Source organism: Clarias gariepinus, chromosome 21, assembly GCF_024256425.1.
Source record: "Clarias gariepinus isolate MV-2021 ecotype Netherlands chromosome 21, CGAR_prim_01v2, whole genome shotgun sequence".
NCBI classification, from domain to species: Eukaryota; Metazoa; Chordata; class Actinopteri; order Siluriformes; family Clariidae; genus Clarias; species Clarias gariepinus.
Genome location: NC_071120.1, coordinates 13,648,309 through 13,669,829, shown reverse-complemented (window position 1 = coordinate 13,669,829; position 21,521 = coordinate 13,648,309). Strand labels below are relative to the sequence as shown.

General features: G+C 37.2%; 1 protein-coding gene across 2 annotated transcripts; it reads right to left on the bottom strand.

The window, feature by feature from the left end:
- Positions 1-985: 985 nt before the first annotated feature.
- On the bottom strand, positions 986-14,201 carry olfm1a (olfactomedin 1a). 2 transcript variants are annotated; one of them, XM_053481246.1, is made up of 6 exons: positions 13,735-14,201; positions 9,527-9,676; positions 9,143-9,298; positions 7,638-7,857; positions 4,902-5,008; positions 986-2,582 (listed from the first exon to the last, which is right to left on the bottom strand). In XM_053481246.1, the coding sequence occupies exons 1-6, from the start codon at positions 13,798-13,800 to the stop codon at positions 1,914-1,916; spliced, it is 1,368 nt and encodes a 455-aa protein (XP_053337221.1). In that variant the 5' UTR covers positions 13,801-14,201; the 3' UTR covers positions 986-1,913. The 2 variants fall into 2 exon arrangements, with proteins under 2 accessions (XP_053337221.1, XP_053337220.1); XM_053481245.1 differs by lacking the exon at positions 13,735-14,201 and adding an exon at positions 11,076-11,462.
- Between the last annotated feature and the right edge of the window lie 7,320 nt (positions 14,202-21,521).

Genomic DNA, 21,521 nt, shown 5'->3' with positions numbered 1-21,521 from the left:
GAATATCGTTAAAATACTACATTTCACATTTTATTTTAATACTTTTAAGACTACACCACTGAGGGCTAAAGCTACGACCCACCTCATATTTCAATTAAAACCTTATTTAGAAAGCAGCAAAGGCTTACATACTGCAATTTTTTTCTGTTTAAAGTATGGTTTTAGTTATAGTTATATTTAGGTGTTGTTGGAACGTGAAACGTTCGCAAAATACATTTTTACAAAAGCTTTTTTTTTGTCAGGAAATGATGTACTCTTCACTTCTGAAACGAAGAAAATTAAATGATTAAATGCTTCGGTAACCCTTGTTTTCTCTAGATGTCGAAAAAACTATATAGACAGGTAATATCCGAAACCTTGCTGAACCCACACTTTTGCTGCCGATTCTTTGGTTAAAAAGAGAAGAAAAAAAACATTTAAATCCGAGGTTTAATCTGCTCACTTTTGCTTCTGTGTGTCACAGGTACAAATTGATGTTCACTTTTGCAGTAGCCAAGAAAGCCTAGACAATTCAATTTTATTTCGCCTTTAGGGTACCGCACATGGCTAATGAGCCACTTTGTCTTACACGGAACAGCCTGGGTCTGTTTCCTGATCAGCTGTTTCCCCGTGGTCTAACAGATGAGGTCATCACATTCTGGCACAGTTGTTGGAAAAAAATTATTTATGTTATTTTTTTTTTTCATCAGGCTAATCTATACATTCACTGGGATTTTGGTGATCACTTTAAATTTAGATTAAGATCTTTAAAGATAGTTTGTCTAGTAAGTCAAATTTAGTCTAGTTAGTTAAATTGGAGATATTATTTATATTTATATATATATATATATATATTTATATATATATATATATATATATATATATATATATTTATATATATCTTTTTCCCCAGCATTTGTTTAAACAGATTTTTTTTTTTTTTGTGCTACTGTAGGTATACATTTTGCCAATATTGCTTTTTTTCCTATCCATGACAATGCACATGTAAAATAAAGACCACTTTTATTAATATCAATCACATTGCAGATACAACACATATGCAAGCGCAACAGTTTTAGATGCCACCATCAATCTCTTCTAAACTACGAAGACAGTTGATATGTGAAGTCAATTTTGAAATACAATCAAAGTATAGACTGCTATCTCTTAAATACATTATTGATACATTCTATTGTAATATATATATTTTTTTTTGCTGACATAGATATTATTTTGATAGATTCCTTTTTTTTATGTTACATTCCAAACTACCAAATAAAAACTTTTAACTTCTATGGACACAAAAGATTTCAGATGCACGGTAACGTCAATGAAAAGTAGACAAATAAAACACAGCAAATAATGTAAACCCATTGCTAATCTACTCTCCTTTTCGAATACATGTGCCATATTACTGAGAAATACATACATCCATGTGAACCTCAGTGCTATCAAACGTCCATGCAAAACTTGGGAAAATCAGAACGGTACATACAACCACAACAATATTGTTTATTAAACAGGGTTCCTCCAACAGTCAGTGCCTTCATATCTTTAGTTGGCGTTAAAAGGTTATCGATTGCTTTTGATACAAAGGCTATGATTGTGTAAATAAACAGTAACGTCTTCCTTTCTGCACCATACTTCCTCTCTCTCTGCCAATAGGATGCTTAATTTCATATTCATAGACAAAGCTGTACAAGTACTCTGTGATACAAAATTCAGAACACAATCAAAGAAAGTGTGACCTCTGAGTCCAAATATTAAAAAAGAAAGGCATAACCTTTTGGCAGCTGTTTATATCATTGCCTAATATTACTTTGAATATATTTTGATGTCTTGTTTTATTGAACAATCACTGGTTATTTTTCTACTGTTCAGGACTTCTTCTGATCTACATTTCACGTGGCTTAAGAAGGTCACTCAGACAGGGTCTACTCAGAGCGGATAAGGTGATACAGAGTTACATTGTACAGCACCTGGTGTCCATTGTTCCAAGCATACAGTGCTCTGTCCTTTGGGTTGTAGTCCAACATAGAGATATGTGAATACTTGTTCTGGAAAGGGATGTCGATATACTCATAGGTGGAGGAGTTGGTATGGAAGGCATAATAGACCTTTGTTCCCCCAGAGTAGCCGTTTGTTACATAGAGAGTCCCGCAGATCATAAAAGCCTCACCAGCACTCCTTTTCGGGTGGTTAGTGGTCCAGCTCTTGATGACCTGCAATGTAACTGGGTTTAACTTGCTGATGACGATGTTCCCTGCATTCTGATTGGTGGCGTACACTGCCCAAAGTCCTCCCTCATCCACCATCAGATCAATATCGGAATGGCCACCCCATGAGTAGTGGTAGCGGTTGTTGAAGCCAGCATAATCCAGCTGGCTGGACTTACTGATCATGGACGTCTTGAAGTCAAACTTGATGATAGTGTGGCTCTGGAACTTGTTGAAGTAAATAGAGCCATTATAGACCACCTGGCCTGTGCCAGACCAAGGGTGCGGGAGCCGATGTGAGGTGAAGTTATCTGAGTTCATGAACTCCGCCATGGATGGATACTCGCGTACAAAGCGGTTGTTATGGTACCCGTCCATGTAATAAACCTGACAGTGAAAAAACAGTAGGTGTGTCAATATGTCACACTAAGAATCACACTACATAGATAATTATCAAACATAAATACTAAAAAATGCTCCCATGCTACCCGGAACAAATCAAATAAACATATGCATTGCATAATGTATAAAGATTATTGTAAATTTGATAGATTTATACATATATGTATGCAATATCTATATCATTAGATTATAACATGGAAGAAACATGTGATTTGTTTGAAATGTGATTTCACATTAACTTATTCTTATTTTTTTCTACATTGGGTTATTATATATAACATACTTGCATATTGCCAAAACTTTCTGTACACTGGATTATCACATTCATATTTGCTTTTTGAACATCCCATTCCATATTCTCCTTATACTGCAGAATCCATCCTTCTGGAAAGGTGCTGCTGTGGGGATTTGTGCTCATTCAGCCACAAGAGCATTAGTCGGGTCAGGTCTGAAGTTCATAGGCCTGACATGATTTCAAGATCATCCCAAAGGTGCCCAGTGGGTTTGACTCTGTGCAGGCCACTCAAGTCTACACCAAACTTGGCAAACCATATCTTCCAGGAGCTCAGCTTGTGCACTGGGGAACTACTGTATCATGCTGGAACATGTTTAGGCTCCTTAGTTTAATTAAGACTTCTAAATCTTAACGCTACAATCACACTAGACAATCCTGTACCTCCAAATGTGTGCCAAAAAAAAGTTCATAGTAGGTCTGGATATGGGGCTTAGGGATTCACTTCTGGCCGTATAGTGTACAACCACTTACTGAGATCTAGATTCCCTTTAGGCAAATGCTATATTGGCTTGAAATTGCATTTGCAAGTCCACTGTTTCTTTAACGAAGCCAGATAATAGAAGTCGGTTGGTAATTTTTAAAGTGATGTAGGTTTGTTAAGAATGTATGCAATTCAATATGCAATATATTTAATGCACAAAGAAACTGGAATCAATACCGATGAGTGCCCAGGTTTCCTGGGATAGGTTCCAGATCCACTGCTACTCTGACCAGGATAAAGTGGTTACTGAAGATGAATGAATAAATGTATGGATGAACCATGTACTCAAAATATTATTAGCGAATTTACAAAATCCTACAGTAATTTAGTAACCTAATACGATAATTAACCATAGATTAAGATATGTGTTCTTTTATTTCAATTCAATTAATTTTATTTTGAGAAATTAAAACTTTTGTAAGCAAATTAGAATGTGTATTGATAAAAATCTAAACTACACTATACTGTAACTATTGTTTTGTCCCTGATGAGCAAGCCGAGGGCGATAGTAGCGAGGAAAAACTTCTGGGATGACTATAGGAAGAAACATTGAGAGGAACCAGAGTAAACAAGGAACTCTTTCTCATTTGGATGATATCCTGACTGTATACAGTATCAGTCCCTGGTATATCTGTGTGCTCTAAGGCTGAAAGTTTGCTATAATGAGAAAGGTCTTTAAGTCCACTTTCATTGTTGGAGACTCAGGTACTATTGAGTAACTGCAGTCACACACCTGCCTGCATGAGCAGAGTCCAAGGCCATCTTCATGGTCAAGTGGAGCTGTCCTCAGTCACCACATGCATTCCAAGCAGACCACACGATTTTACCCGCTGTTTTAAGGGTTTTGGCTTTTAAGTTGATGAGCGACAGTCTGACCCTTCATCAGTCAGTTAAAACTGACATTTTCTATTAGATCTTACTCTTAGAGGAGTTAAAATACCTGCAGGCTCACCCCAGGCTATTTGCTTTGAAATAATTTATTAATATATGAAAAAGCCTAAGATTAATTCTTTAGCACCGTAGTCATATTTGACAAGAGTAGTCCATGTTCAAATTGCAAAATGTTTCAAAAAGAGAGTACACTAAAAAGCCCAGGCAAAAACACCCTAGGAAGGGGAAGGTCTATTCATAGAATACATATTAATAAACATATAAACTAACAGGAAACAGCAGTACGTGTGGAGCACTGACACAGGTGCTCATTTGGGTACTGGAAATGATGCTGCCGCGAGTTAATGATATCTGTTGAGATTTATACTTAGAATTTGCATCTAAATGAGCTTTAGAAAAATAGGCCCAGCCCTGGAATGTTCAAAGGAATATATACTGTTGGAATAAACAAGAATGCTGATAAGGTGCAAAAGAAAAAAAAGGGGGGCATTTAAACCTAAAACTGCAGCATCATGCATCAGCTGTAAGTCAAGGGCACAATGTTCAATGATAATGCAATTCAGTTTCTGCTTTATACTCTTTATTCTTCCTTTGAAAAATTTACAAAGAATGTTTTTTTGTTTGTTTTTTTACTTACCCTGGTGTCACCATCAGGGGCAAGTGGATCAGTCATCCATGATCCATATCTTGAGCCAGATGTTTTAATTGTAACTGGGTCACTTATTCCTGTTAGTTTTCCACATGCTGTAAATAATGAATAAAATTACTCTAGATGATATGAGTAAGACAATTATGTGTGAAATAGAATGTGGAATATTATCTCTCTCTCAACCTCTCCCTCACACACACACGTGCACACACACACGCGCGCGAGCGCGCGCGCGCGCACACACACACACACGCACACACACGCGCGCGCGCGCACGCACACACACACATCTAGAATGCACACCCTTAAGCTAGTGTCAGGATCGGATTCTTTGTTTCACTAGTGGTTTCAGCCATCCTTCCATGGCTGAAAATAAACTCCACTTGTCATTATTTCTCTCTCCTCATATGACATCCTTAGGGAGCACCAGACACAGTATTCTCTTACCAAACCATCATTTTTAGCTCTTTCACCACTTTTGCTCTGCAGCAATTCTGTGCTCATAAGTGAAACATTATCTGTATAGCTTGGCTTAAATAAGCTCTGATTGCCAGCGATTCAGACCAGTGAACTGTATACATTTTATACATTTTTAGATATGTTTTATATATTTTGTGATTTTAGTTTTTTGTTCTTTTTTTCCATATAGGTATAAAGACATTTACTAAACAAAATCAACTGTAGTGTACTGCGAGTTGCAATAACTTATACATTATTATGAAATATAGTAAAATTTACATCATACATTTAGCATAAACTGTACCACTCTACAATGTGCACCAGCAATCTGCAATTATCGACCAAGTGCAATCCCATAATCTATGTATGATTGGGGGAGGGGGCTACTTTTGCAAACGTGACCCATTTTCCAGCAATCCTCTAACGGTAAGATATTCGTCACAGATGGGCAATTATTTTGAAGGCATCTGATGCGCAAATGTTGGCTAATAAGCTTATGTGGTACAAATGAGAATTATGAACAGCTTTGCTTTTAAGATTTCAGAGCACATTTAACTAAATACAACCATTAAAACAATAGATCAAAAAATACTACACTTAATCAGCAAGCATGTCGATGTAACTGTTCGGTAATGTGTTGTAAAAAAGATTTCCTTTTAAAACTTGAATGATACTGCCCTGTAAAATCACTTGTTTATACTGTATACTACTACTGTATATGGGTCAGACAGGTAGACTGTATTTTAAAGGAACTCTTCAGGAATAACATTTTAAATGATAAGGAAAAAGAGGGTGGCATTATTTCCTACCGAGAGTGTTACCGCAGTGTTTTTTAATTATGTTATATAGGAACCTTATGGGCCAATATGTACTGATAACTAAAATCATGTAAGAGTGTAAATAATAAAAATGCAAGCAAATAACTACCAAGGTGGTGCTGATATAATGTCAGTTTGCAGCAATATGCTTCGCATTATGGTTACACCTCAGGCAATAGTTTTAGGAGAACAGGCAATGATTAACATTTGCTTAGATTAATGAACCATAATCACTTCCTACAGGCAGAATGTACTAAAGCTAGAGTAATAGTCTGTCACTCTTTAAATCCTGTCTCTATTTAAAGATGATTATCTTTACCACTTGATGTAGCTTTTGACCCAGAAGAAGACACGCCAGCAGCCCACTCTGGATTTTAAATGCTACAGTCATATCTCAACCTGCCTTCTGCTCTGAACTTATGCAAAAAAAAAATCTTAGAAATAAACTGTATAGTTCCAGTTAAGATATATATCCCTTTATAATTCTTTTTAAAAAATCCTTTTAAATGAAGCTTGTATTCTCAGAAGAGTTTGTCTTAACTGGAGGACATGCCCATGTTCTAGTGCACCATCTGATCCATCCTGTCCTCAACTGCATTAAGGTTATGTCCCCAGAAATCCTTTCTTCATTCATTATGACATTGTTTTTTTTTTTTTTTTGGAATCCAGTAAAAATGCCCTGCTTGCTTGTACACAAATCCCATATTCCCAGAGCAGTTTGCGGAAATGAAGGCTCTGCCTGTGTTTAACAGTAACATCTGATCAACCCTCGCCAGCTGCATTAAAGTTATGTCTCCAGAAATCTTTTAATGATTTATTATGACATAATTTTTTTTTCTTTGTGCTTTTGTGAAAGTGTCCTGCTTTTAAATGAAGCCCATACTCATAGGGCAGTTTGCATAAAGTTCTGTCTGTGTTTAATAACACCATCTAAACTCTTCTTCCCCCAACTGTATTAAGGTTATACATCCAAAAATCCTTGATTTATTCATTATGGAAGACTCATGCTGTAGCAGTTCATGCTAGGGGTCAAACAACAGCTCCATCACTCATGGTCATGGCAAAAACTGTCTGAGCTTCAGAATGATAATACTTATGCATTATAAAAATAACTTTTTTTATTTTGTCTTCTGCACTTTATGTATGTCATGTTAAATAATGCCATATGTCTCTGAAATCTTACTGTAACTACTGTTTGCTATCAAGTTTTAAAAGCATTTAAACTTACCTGTATGTACTTTGCTCATTAATTATACTCCATCTTATCCACGTAAATAAACTGTAGGTATACTGATCTCTAAATGTTTGTGTGTCTTCGTGTGTTTAAAAGCTCATTTAAATCTTACTGTGTAAATATATCTGGCTAATGTGGGCCCAACAGATTATATATCTCACTAATGTGGGTTTAACGAGAGGGTGTTGATGTTAGTGCTCAAACTCAGCCTACCTAATTTTTGCATGCATGCACGAAGCCTCTCCTCAAGATTTGACACCCTGCTGTGGAGCTCCTCGTAGTCAAAGGCTCCGATCTCCTCCTGCAGCTCGCTTAGCACTGACGTCAGATTCTTGACCTCCTCTTTAAACTGCAATACCAATTTTGCATCGGCCTTGTATTCCTCCAACACTGGTATCATTGGCCTAAGTTCCTCCATTTTCGCTTTTATGGCCTGTAAGGTTAAAATAGGCTTGGTTCAGTAGGCATGTGTGCAACGGTCCTGTCCAAACACCTATCTGGCCCTAACATGCCCTGTCTGTCTAACCTATCCTAAGTGAAATGTGTGCCTAATGCAGATGTGGGATATGACATATCGAAAAGGATCATAAAACAACTCCTCAGTACACAAAGAATAATTGGCAAAACTCCTTTATTTTTCAATGTTTAAAATGCAATGTTTTAAGTGATTACATGCTTTGCATCACATACAACATTGTTTACTCGTTACTTTGTTCCCTTGGTAACAAAATGTGCATTAACAAACCTGAATGAGGAAAGACACGGAAGAAATTCACCATAACATAAATAAATATCTAGTAATGGAATGCTTCTACAATGGCATGCACAGAAAGAGCGCAACATGAGAGCTTTAAAAGTGCTTATTGGCTTAAAATAAACTAAATGGTGCAAAGATTCAGTAGACCAGCTCAGGATTACAATGGGATTGAACTTGCTCTTCAGTCTCTGCAGCTTTGATATTCATAATTCATAGTTTTAGCCCTGCAAGCGAGAAAATGAGAAACTGTTGAATAGCTAACTCACTAGCCTGTCTGAAACATAAACACAGACTATACCCAGATACAGGTGTAATCACAAGACAACACATCAACATAAAAATGGGTGAAAGATGCAGCATGCAAATACACACAACAGGAATCGCAGTGCAACTGTGCAAATAATTGTGATAATGACTGCGGTAATTAATAAAAATAATTGCTACATCAAACATAGCCAGCGAAGCTATAAATAACGCTAATATTTAAAGAGGATTAAAGTCTCATTAAAGATTCATTAGGCACTATGGAGGACACAGAGGACTTCTTAGAAGAAGTGCCTATTTTTTCCATAATTTACTCTATTAAATTTATTTGGTATCTAAAATACCACACTTGTACAAGCTCTGTACATGCAGAATAAAAAAAAGGTTAAGGTTTCGGGATCATGATGACATTTGAATACAAATGAGCAAGCCTTTCATGCAGATTAATTATCAAGGCTGCATTTTATATTTTTGCTCCAGGAAACTGGTGAAGCTAAACATTTTTTTTTGTTCCTGCTTGACTTTTTTTCCTATCAGAAACCAATTAATCTTAAGATCATTAATCAAAGTTATCTAGCAATAAAGTAATTTAAAGCAGGGAAAATCAAAGACTGTGAAAATGCAGATAGCTGTCAGCCTAAAAATGAAATCAATATACCTCGAAGAATGGATGGATGAACACAATATCTTGTCATACCTTGTATTGCTTAGCAATATTTTGCTTGTGGTTCTCCTCCACCTGTTTGAATTTAGTCTCCAGGCCACGCAGCTGCACCTCCATTCGATGAACATACTGCAGATCTTTCTGTGTCCTCTCATCCAGAGTCTGAATCGACTGGGTCATGTTCTGTACCTGGTGGAATGGTGGAAACAGATGGAAAAATGACTATAGACCTAAAACATCAGGGGAGCATTTTGTATCCGGGAGCAGTGCCAAGTCTGCAGTTCTCATCAAAAATATTTACAGTGCTTTACATAATAGCCAAGTACTAGAAGGTCATTTAAAGATACATTTGCGCAATAAGATCTAGTGTATGTGTGCTTGTATGGGTGATATACTGATTATGGACATAAAGGTTACTTTTTCAAGGAGCTGTCTCAACTGCTTAGTCCTGGCATCCCGCGAACACATGGTCTGCTGTGGAGCCACCACGGTGCACACACACCTGCCCTCACTGTCCTGTGCTGAGCTGTACACCTGCCACGACTCCTCCGGGTTCGCAGGCAGCACCTGGACAACAAGCAGACAGACAGACAAACGAGGTCAGTGAGAGGGACTCCAGAGAATCTGTGCCTGATCCCTAAATTTATTCTTTAAAAGAGAACACAGGAAATAGGTGCATTTTAGAGATACAATTGATTCACTGCAAATCTTAATTATCTTTACATCATTTTGTTTCCCCGCACTGATCTGCTCCTACCAAGAACACAGTAAGATGCTTCGCTTATGTCATCAAGTTGGGCTTGTGCCATGTTCAACTGATGACACATTCACACAAGCTGAACACGTTTTTCCCCCCAGGGAGCTGCATGTATAAATGAAGGGCTCTCACACATACCCAGCGCATACGATGTGTTAATTTATAATCAGCTTTTTTTCAAAAAGAGTGCTATGATCTAAAAATTGCCTGCATGATGCTCATGTGAAATAGTCGTCTGGATTTCTGCAACAAAGAAACTGTGATCTACAGTATCACATCTTACGTATTAAATCACTATTACAGGAAAATTGTGTCAAACCAAAGGTGCAGCTAGTTTAGTACATTTGTCCTCCATTTATTGAATACAATTATGTTATAAATATTTTTAAAGCCACACAGTTAAATGTAAAACTCTTTTTAAAAAAAAATCCTAGAGTTTTCCAGTAATAATGCATTTAAATGAACCTTTAAAGGAAGCCACATTCCTTTGAAAAAACACATTCGTGCTGACTTTAGAAGGAAAGGCGCATTTAGGCAGACATCTGAGAGAAGTTCTCCGCCCATCAATTTCCACTCACACACTAATAGGCAGAAAACAGCAATTGTACTCTCCACATAATTAAGGCTTTTCTCTTTTTAAAGGAAACCAATCATATTGTTGCGAGACAGAAATGGAACTTGAGACAGCTCATCATGCGATTCATTCAGTTCACGTGTTGAACATGCCTGTTCTTGATTATTTCATTCTGTAGAAGTGCACTTACGCATTTAAACACCATAATTAGAATTTGAGATCCAATGAGGCATAATATCCAGCAATGATAGCAAGTGAGGAGATCTTACTTAATTATCACTGCACATGTTTTAAAAAAATGTATGCATAATTGGTGTAGATATACTCCAGATATACTCAGACAGAAATTGTGTGTTGACACGACCTTCAGTGATACACCAAGCGTATACCATAGCATCTAAATAAATATAAAAGAACGAAAAGATGGGGTTTAAGCAACAAAATAATTAGAAAAAAGATCAATTCAAGTTTCACACTCAATTAATTACATTTAATTAGCTATATGAAGTAAAAACTTGATCCCTGTTCCGAAATATGGTATTTCTACAATGAGTGCACACACGCTCTAGTGGTTGTATTTCATTAGTGTCCTGCTCTCAGATGTGTGGAGCGTGATGTAAAGGTCGGTAACTCACAGCCGTGCTACGGTCCGCTCCCGCAGGCGGAGCCGCCATCAGCCTGGTGGAGTTCAGGCCCACTAGCGAGGGCAGAGTCTGCGACATCCAGTTAGTGATCATGGCCATGGTGCTGAGCACAACGCCGATCTTCAGCAAGGGCAACGACATCTTTGCGCGCCTTTCTTCCTCTCCAAATCCTTCATTCTACGCGCTCCAGCGCGGCACGAATCTGCACCCCGGTGCTGCCTGTCAAAGTTTGGTGGTGCATTTGAACCCCGGATGGGGACAGAGCCGCTTCCGACATGACCGCTGATCTTTTCCTTGACTCTAAAGCCTGCGGTGTGTGTGTGTGTGTCTGTGTGTGTGGATGCTCGCTGCTCGGGGATGCTGATGGCTGTCCGCTCAGCTCGCCTTCTCTGTTCGAATAACGAGAACTGCGGAGACTCAGCTCAGCTTCTCATTGGTCCGCTGTCCACGCCCACCGCGCAGCTTATTAAATATTCATGAGGCCGTCCGACTATCCGTGTATTTTTCCATGTATTACACATAACATCTAAGGTAATACTTCTAATCATCTGGTATTTTGTACGTTCCTACATCCGCATGTTTCAGATAAAGGTTAAAATTCAGCTCGAGAATTAAATCATTTTGATGCTTTTATTAGTAAATCGTTTTCTGAATTTGTTTTATTCCGACCACAAGTATTAAAAGGTAAAGATGAGTCTTGCAGCACATTAATGACAAAATAGAACAATAATTAAAAAGGAAAATTAAACACTAGGAAAAACTATTTCCTATATTGATCATTGTAGTTTAATCGTATTTATTTTTCTATAGTCCGTCTTAGGTCGTTGACAAACGCTCATTTATTACCAACTGATAATGGTAAAGAGTGTCAGTACGAGATATAAATTAGCCAACAGGGGGCAGTGCAAGTTTCCTAATAGTTTTAAACTAGTGACCTCTGCTGATTAGCGTTTCAGCAGTTTGCCTCATTACCACACCAGGGATCTGGGTGTATTTGATTAGCACATGATTATTAGGTTAACCCACTTTTTCTTTTCCTAGTTCTTTTTACAAGCTGATAATTGATGGAACGGAAATGTAACCAAGTTAGTGTTTAGGTGAGAAATGAAGAGTCTGGTAAACCAAGGGGTAACTTCTAACCAGTGATTTTTGATTGTCAGTTTTCCTAGTTTCAATTTGACAACATGGTATTTTTGAGTGGTTACAGAAGATGAGACTTCAGATGTCACCATCACATCTCCTGCCCCAATTTACATACTGTAGTACTGAGTCACAAAAAAAGTCTTCAGTGGTGCCTTTCATCTCTATTTCATTTTCTACAATGTCTCTATAATTTACTGTTTGACCAATCATTAAATGATTGAGTGCATTTGCTTGTTTGTTTGTTTATTATTTGATAGGCGGCATTACAATCATGCACATTATACCTTATATTGCATACCTTCATTCTGAGTTAATTTTTTAATGTAACCTTAACCATCTGGCTCCACATACATTTTTGACATTGAATTAATTTCACACAGAGAGGACTGCACAAACTAGAGACCTATTGGGGACATCAGAATCCATTAAAGCCCCAAAAAAATCTTATCACCCCAGACATGTCAAGGACAAATTTCAAGCCTTATTCTAAAGTGATCATACAAAAGTCATGTATAGGGCATCTTCACAAAGTAAATAGTAATTACTTATTTTTGTAAAGATTATCTACAGTGCTCTTAGTAAGTGTTGAGTTTTAATGACTTATACAGATGATCTCAGGACTAGTCTGTGTGCCCACGGGGGTTTTGATGCGGTACAGGGTATAATACCTATTTCCTGCTTTAATTGTTTTTTTTTTTTTTTTACTCTTTTAGTACTGAATTATAAAGGTTATAACTTTACAATTCAATACACCTATTCAAAATACCTGTAACCTGGGTGCTAAGAAGATGTGTTTAAATGAATATTTGGACATTTCTAGTCTCGCTTTGAGTTGGGAAATATTGATGTGATAGTGTCTCTGACCAAAAGTAAAAATGCAATCTGGGACACAAATGTCGTTTTTGGAGTTAAGGGGAGTGTAGACCCACTGAGACCAGGCATGGCAGTGAATATTTACAACTTTATATAAGCAAGGAGATTATTGATCATATTATTTCTTATTGTGTGAGTAAAGACTGTTCCAACAAGCATCACCATTTTCATACATTGTAAAACATTGTGTGGGTTCCTCTCCTGAACAAATTTAAAAAGGAAATAAATTTATATGAAAGGAATCGCCCTTTATGCTAGCATCATACCTCCACACACACACACACACAGTGCATTAATATGTCCTGTATGAACTGTGAATTCATAGTTAATGTGTCATGTGTCTCCGAGTTAATTTAAAATCTTTGGTGCTCATTCAGCACTAGGGATTTTTGTTAACTGTGTAAATATGTAAATATTTAGTGTAAATAGTGCATGTGTGTAGTGTGTCAGGCGGAGATGATTACTGCTCTGAAATAGGCTTACCATCATAACTGCTGCAGGTTAAAATCAAAAAACGCAATTCTACCCATTTATGATTTGAGATGTGCAGTGGCAAATGTGCATTATTTCACGTCAGAACAATTAGGCTGTGCTAGCTGGAAGGGGAGAAAGAAAATGGCGTTTATAAACCTACTTGAGTGAGTTCTGTTCCCATCAGCACGAGCAGGGTGAGACTCAGGAGCTTGCTTGCAGGCTGCATCTTCTTGTCGCCGGGGGCACCTGATCCAGAGCTATCGCATGCAGATCTACTTTAAGCAAAATCTTCCAGCTCTCTCTCTTTTTACGCGCCCGTCTTCGATATTTTCTTTAAGGATTCGATGTCAAAATAAGGAAAGGGATGAAATCAGGGTAGCCGAGCTGTCTTTTAGCATATTTATCGCGTCTCGGTTTGCCGACGCGTCCTCGACCTGTTTCCTTGGTTGCTTCTGAAGATAAAAAAAGAAAGGAAAGAGCAAAAACGAGGCAAAAATATATCAATACATTTACTTCATCGCTAGCAAAAGTTGGCTTCCTAATGCGAGAAGGGCAGGTGTGGGAGGCGAATTTGAGACGCGAGGAGCTAGCCGTGTTGCTGAACCGGAAGTGACACGAGAAGGCGTGGGAGAGTCAAGAGCGGCGGGGCGCGCGCGCGGGGCTTCGTCCAAACCGCATACGAAAACCACAGAGCACGATGCGGTATGGCCTAAAGCGGTGTCTGGTTACGGGTGCAAATATATATAATTGGTATCTCTGTGATATAGGTTAATAATGTCTTAAATAATGGCGCGTTCATAGGGTGATCATGGGTTGCTATGACGACCGCATCCTCGCTTCATTGGTTCGTAAAAGCGGTTTCGTTATTACACGCTTTGTCTAAAATGAGGTCTAACATCTAAAATAATTTGTTTTTTGTTTTGAGAAATGGGAGTACACTATTACACGATTCATCCAAAATTAGGTTAGAGTTTAAATTAATTTTTTTTGTATAAAGAGAAAGAGAAGGAGGGGTAGAGAGAAAGAAAGAGAGCGAGTCCTACACTTGCTCTTAAACCGATCAAGCATAATAATATGACAACTGAAAGGTAAAGTGAATAACAGTGATTATCTTGTTAAATTGGCACCTGGAAGTGGGTGGGATATGTTACCAAATGTCCAATTATTAAAAATGGTCCAAGGGTGAATCAGCAACAGGGTCAAGGGGAATGAAGGCTGACCTGTGTAGTCTGATCCAATAGAAAAGCTACTAAATCTCAAATTGCTGATTCTGGTTAAAAAAAGAAAAGAAAAAAAGGCACGGACCGGTCAGAGTGCCGATGCTGAACTGTGTTTACTGCAAAAAGCACCTAAAATGTGCACATGAGAATGCAGGTCTGATGAATCGCAGTTTCTTTTACATGATGTGGATGGCCAGGTGCATGTGCCCTAACATGTGTCAGGTGCATGTCCTTCCTTTTATGGAAAGGAAATTGCACCAGGATGCAAGATGGAAAGAAGGCAAGTCAGTGGAGGAAGTGTGATGCTGTGCGCAATGTTCTGCTGGAAAGCCTTGCGTCCTGCCATTCATGTGGATGTTACTTTGACACACATACCACCTATCTAAAAATTATTGCTGACCAAGTACAGCCCTTCATGGAAATGGTAATTCCTGGTGGCAGTGGCCTCATTTAGAAGCATTATATAACCTGCCATACTGCAAAAATAGTTTAAGAATGGATTGAGGAAGACATAAGTTTATGATGTTGAATCCAAACAAGCATCTTTGTGCATGTGCTGGAAAATAAGTCTGATCCATGGAGACCCTACCTTATGACCTACAGGACTTAAAGAATATGCTATAAGACTTAAGAGGTCCAGTGGAGTGCATACCATGATGGGCATGTTGGTTGGCAGCAAAAGTGGACCCACTCAGTATAAGGCAGGTGCTCATAATGTTATTGCATACAACTTGGTTGGACTGGGTCGTCCATTGCCAAGGGTTCAATATTGTGCTGAGCTTATGAGACTTTTAAGAAATGTTGAATAAAAAACATGTTGGCCGGGTACAGTATATATTGACAGTGGTATATGCTAGGTATTAAAGTTTTCCCTGTGCACAAACAGAACATTTCACTAATTATTTTTAGCCTGTCTCGTTAAAGAGTTGTGCTAATTTGAATCAGTTTGTGTATTTAATGGAGAAACAAATATGTCACAGGGGTGTCTACCTCTACACAAAAATAGCAAGAACTAGGGCATTCTCAAGTGAATTTCTGTGGCAAATATCTGTACACGATCATTAGGACACAATCAAGCAAGCATGAATTGAGCAAGTGACACCAGAACTAGCCAGACCCAGCAGGTTTTGAAGAATAAAGGATTTAATACTAAATATTGATTGTTGTATAGCAATTTCATTGCATAGAGTAAAACATTCTTTTTTTTTTTTGAAATCTTTAAAAATTTAATGAATGTCATTAAAACATAGAATTTTACTATTGTCTCATGCATCTAAATATATTTTTGGCTACCAATGTTTACAAATATTTGATAAATATTAGCTTGAAAAAACATTACAGGCTACTGCAATACATTAATATCATGATTTAATTTGGACTCAAAGTAGATTTGGAGTGGACTTGGTCTCAAATACTATTCTTTGGACTTATGATGATTTTGGACTGTATATGATTGGTTTGAACACAATACTGGAGAATGAGAGAATGTAAGCTTTTGAATGAGAGACATGTGATGGTCATGGTGATGGTTTTAGGGCAGTCAACAATTTAAACTGTAATTAGACTAATAGTCAAATTACTCTAACTGCACAATGTCTAATATGCACAATGGTTTTCTGTTTAATCATATTTTGTATGTGCCTACTTCAGCCCAAGCACTAATGGAGAATATACACATTTAGGCATTTGGCAGACAAATGCCTAAATCCAGAGCGACTTACATTTTTATCTCATTACACATCTAAGCAGTTGAGGGTTAAGGGCCTTGCTCAAGGGCCCAACAGTGGCAACTTGGTGGTTGTGGGGTTTGAACCTGGGATCTTCCGAACCGTAGTCCAATGCCTTAACCACTGAGCTACACAATGGTTTTCTGTTCAATCATATTTTGTATGTGCCTACTTCAGCCCAAGCACTAATGGAGAATATCTTTAGATTAACTTTTCACCATGAATATCCCCCATACCATTATTAGAGCTAAATAGCCTGCACTCATTAACAGTGGCTTGCTTTTTCTATTAGGGCACTAAATGGCATCACCATGGTAGCTTTAGACAGAGCAAAATTACATTATAGAAGTGAATGTGCCATCTCTTGCTCATAGTGCAAGACCAGGGCTTTAAAGGTCACATGAATCTTTTTTCCATCTATTTAAGCACATCAAAGGACACACGCATTTATATCCGGGAATACAGTCATTAGCAGTTACCATTACTCCCTCTGCATGACACTTTAAAGAATTCAAAATTAAAAGACTACTGACCTGTAGATCTTCCATCATTTTTTTCAAGTAATATGTGGAATAAAACTACTAGAGATGATTACATTTACGTCTGAGCATTTGAATTTAAGCTCAAAATCTCAACAGTGGCAACTTGGCAGTGCTGGGCTTTAAACCCCCGACCTTCCAATCAGTAACACAGAGACAAAATGATTAAAATAAGCAACCTATCAGGTTCCCTAAGATGATCCCTCTGCAAGAAGGCTTAAAGTTTCTACATACTGTAGCATGTTACATGATGTTGTTTTCAATACATCTAAACCTATTTAACCTCTTTAGAAAGTTAGGGCCATTAAATATTCAAATATTTGTCAAGGAACCTTTTCCCTTAAATTGTACATAGATTTTAGACAATAAATTACATATCACAGTTTTCCCCCACAGACTTCGTGCAAAATATTGCACCAACTAGTGTTTGATCTAGCTATTTTTGGGAATAAGTAAACCAGTTACACCAGAACAGAGATTGTCACAAAATTGCATATTTTTTATGATTTTCTAATGAATACATAAGCAGTACTGAACCAGAAAGAAGCCCTTGAGGAATACAAGACAAGCATGCCCTACTTTATCTCTCTTCCACTTGCCTTCTTTTTGATCCTGAGATCAGTGAAAGAAAACAATGTTCAGTCTGTACACTGTTTAACCATTTCAAGTGCTGAGAAGCTGAGCGCTACCACATTATAAGAAAGTTTTAAAATCGCAGTGTTTTTGTTGTTTATCAAAACAAAGTGGAAATCAATAAATCCATATGGCCATAATCATCAAAATAAAAACAAAAAAGAGCTTAAAATGTTTCACTTTATATTTGATGCATCATCTCTCGAGGATCAAAAAAGGCATGCATCTAGACTGTTTCCTGTCCTCGCTAATAGGTGGTGAAATAAAATTCCTCTAGATGTCCGTACAGCTGAGTCACTAGCAATCTTAAAAGCGATGAATAACGACCTATTGTTTGTTACGTAATTGGGTTATGGTCATCTCAGTGCAAGAAGGGAAGCATGTGATGCGATGCATGCATCATACATAGTGCCCACTATACAGGCCTCTGGATGCAGTGATCTGGGGTTGCTTCATTTGGTCAGGTCTAGGCTCAGCATGTACAGTATGGCAAAAAAAAATAAAGTCAGCTAATGATCTGAATTTACTTGACCATCAATAAATTTTCCCCTGATGACATTGGCATATTCCAGGAAGACAATAGCTAGATTTATTAGGTTCAAACTGTAAAAAATAATAATAATAAAAAAAGGGTTTTGGGTGCATAAGAAATTACTTTTATACATTAAATGGCCACAACAGGATCCTCATGTTAACTGTCTTTGGGATGTACTGGAGAAGAGTTCATAGACTGGTTTAACCAACATTTAATGCAACTGGGTCGAATTAAAAGTTGTGATGTTGCATGTGTTTGCCATAGATGTAATAATGTGCCATAATCAAAAGTGAATATAGTGTGTAATTAAAATATTACAATGTGCAATTTTTGGGCCAGGCAGAGAAAGAGAGATAGATATATCAAAATATACAAACAGTATCTTTACCTAAAAAATAAGAAAAAAAATTAAGGCAAAGAATATGTAAATCCACTTCCTGCTTCATGTACTGCAGGAAATAAATTATGTGCATGTCGAAGAGTTCATGTCCCAGTATTAGATTCTTCTTCCTTTTTATTAATATTTTATGACTGAAATCATGAGGTGATATTACTTGAAATGAAATGAGCACAGAAGCATATCAAATAATTCAGCAGTGACACAGTGACACAGTGACAATAGCCACTTGATAGCCTCAAGGGATTACTACAAATTGAAGCAAGGCTGAAGCACGAATGCAAAAAAAAGATTATTATCTCAATTATACTAATCAATAACATTCAGCAGTCAGCACCACCAGCAACCAGCGTCCAGCAGCAGCCATCGCATCGTTTTATAGCTTTATTAGGAGAACAGTACTGTAGAACACTGCCAAGATGAGGCTCTAACTTAATTTCATGTGGGGCTTTCATTAAAAAATCTAAGGCACTGATGCTTAGTCAGAGTGTTTTTTCTTAAACTCATATTCATTCAGAGAAAACAACATATTACTTAATACATTACTTTGGAGACTAAATCTAATGAAGGATGTTAGGTTTAGCCAGTAAACGCCAAAGCAAATGTGACAGGAAAACCAGAATGAGAAAAAGATCTGTCGAAAAATTCTCCAAGATACTCAGTAAAACTTACCAATCAGTTATATTCTAGTTATAAAAACTACCCAAGACTACTGATGAATTTTTAAATCAAATGTTTTTGTCTCTAAAATATTATTTTATTTCATTACTGTTTAACATTCTATGTTAAGATTTTTGAAGGCAAGGCTTTGGCACAGTACTCTATGTCAGTAAACTCTGCATTCAATCCAGATCTTCACTTATGATATATGACACCAATGTTTGCAAATGTTGCAACTCCACATGTAAAAGAACTAGAAATACGGTAGAATCTAGGCAGCCATGAAGAAACATGTCGATATAATGACGTCAGTCAGTAAGAAATCGAAATAGGCAGTGAATAATTAGCTTCTCTCACGCTATGAAGTTGCGAAATCTCATCACTAAATTACAGGTAAATGCCATCTACACCTTCAAATTTTCCACACATCATTCTCAACCACAACACTATCTCTTGTTAGCAGTTAGGTTTGTCTCACCCTCACATGCTGTTTTTAGGAAGTTCCTGAGACACCCGAAAACTCCCACATGGCTGGATATGGCATCTTTGTGCAAGTTCATAAAGCACACAATGTCCCATTATGAAGTGACAAAGCTATGAATAATTATTATTGTGAAAGCTATGATATACAGGGTGGGTAAAAAATAACGTAATACATATTACTCATACAAATTATAATTATTATAATATATTATTATTGAAACAAATTGTACATGTACTTTAATACATAGGAAAATGAAAGCATATCTTTAAATATAGGCACAGCCATTTCATCTTACATCATTCACAGAGCCTGTGGTCATACATTTTTTATTGTCTCCATACAGTACGTAGTGTTGCATTCCTCCCTTTTACTGTACACCACCATCTCTGCACAAGAACAATGGATTTCTACACTTTATAGCGTGCTTCGATCATAGCTTGATCCTGAGCAGGCAAGCAGCTGGCCATCTTTGTTGACGTTGCATGTGCATGTCTCTCGCGGCCGATACCTGTACTATTGATGCGGAAAATATGAAATCCCATTTTCTATTGTCTATTTAGGCATTGTTCTCATCATGACTCCAGCAATACTACAAGTTTAATATTAAAGCCATAGTACAAGTTCTATAGTCGTTAAATATTGCCTAGCTTTGCCTAACTTTTATAACTAAGCAGGATTTACATCAGAGAATTCATGCAAAGAAGAACCTTTTACCTGATATTGTGTAGGGTACCACAGAAAGATATCATTATTTAACAAGAAGTAGTTGATCAAAAATACAGATGAGAGATGATTAATGTCAACATCAGAATGTCTTTAAAAAAAAATTATATATTTATTTTATTTGCAGTATTTTCTGTACAGAAAAGCATTTTGAGATTACCAGTTTGAGACAATTTACATATGTATTAACGCTACAATGCATTACATATTATTGTCATACAATATTTAGCATAAAATTCTGAGCAAAGGGGCAGGCTGAAGGTTTTTACATGCTTTCATAAAACCATAATACCACAAACCCATGGGAAAAAAAACCTTTCGATGTTTTTCTTTCTAGCAGAAATTACAGTAAAGTCATAAAGAAAATGAGCTATAATGGATTTCCGGACACATCGTACCCGTGTTATTACAACACCTTAATGGAAATCCAGAATAGACTGGAATTCTTGGTTCATTCTTGGTGCAGGTTAGCCACATATTCTTTGTAGCTTCATTATCTGACACACTTTTCATGTTAAATATATCAGAAAACTGCACAGATCGCTGAAAAGAGCATCGCTGAATTCTTCCGTCACTCAGACTCTGGTGAAAACTCTAGTATGAATGATCACAGCTCTCACCCCACCTGGCACCTCCTACAGTGGAAACTAGCCACAACAAAGGCATTCTTTGAGCATTAGTAATAAGAGAGGCAGCTTCACATCCATTGATTGATCATAATAATGCTTTTACAAACCCCAAAAGGCATTATATGTTCTCTCCGTTAATATGCCATGGGCTATAAGAGACTGCACATTAATCACTGAGCTAGCAATAGCATGGTATAATGAGTGGTCGTTTGCTGTGAGCCATTTCTGCTGCACTGAAATGGCAATAGAGAGAATAATACTGGCACAATACCACCTTTCTTGTGTCATATAGTAGATCAGGTTAGCTGTTCCTCCTCTTGCTCCATATTTTATTCTGTACTAAAAGAGAAGTATATAAATACTCACTGTGAATGACTTCTTTTATGCATACGTATGCTCA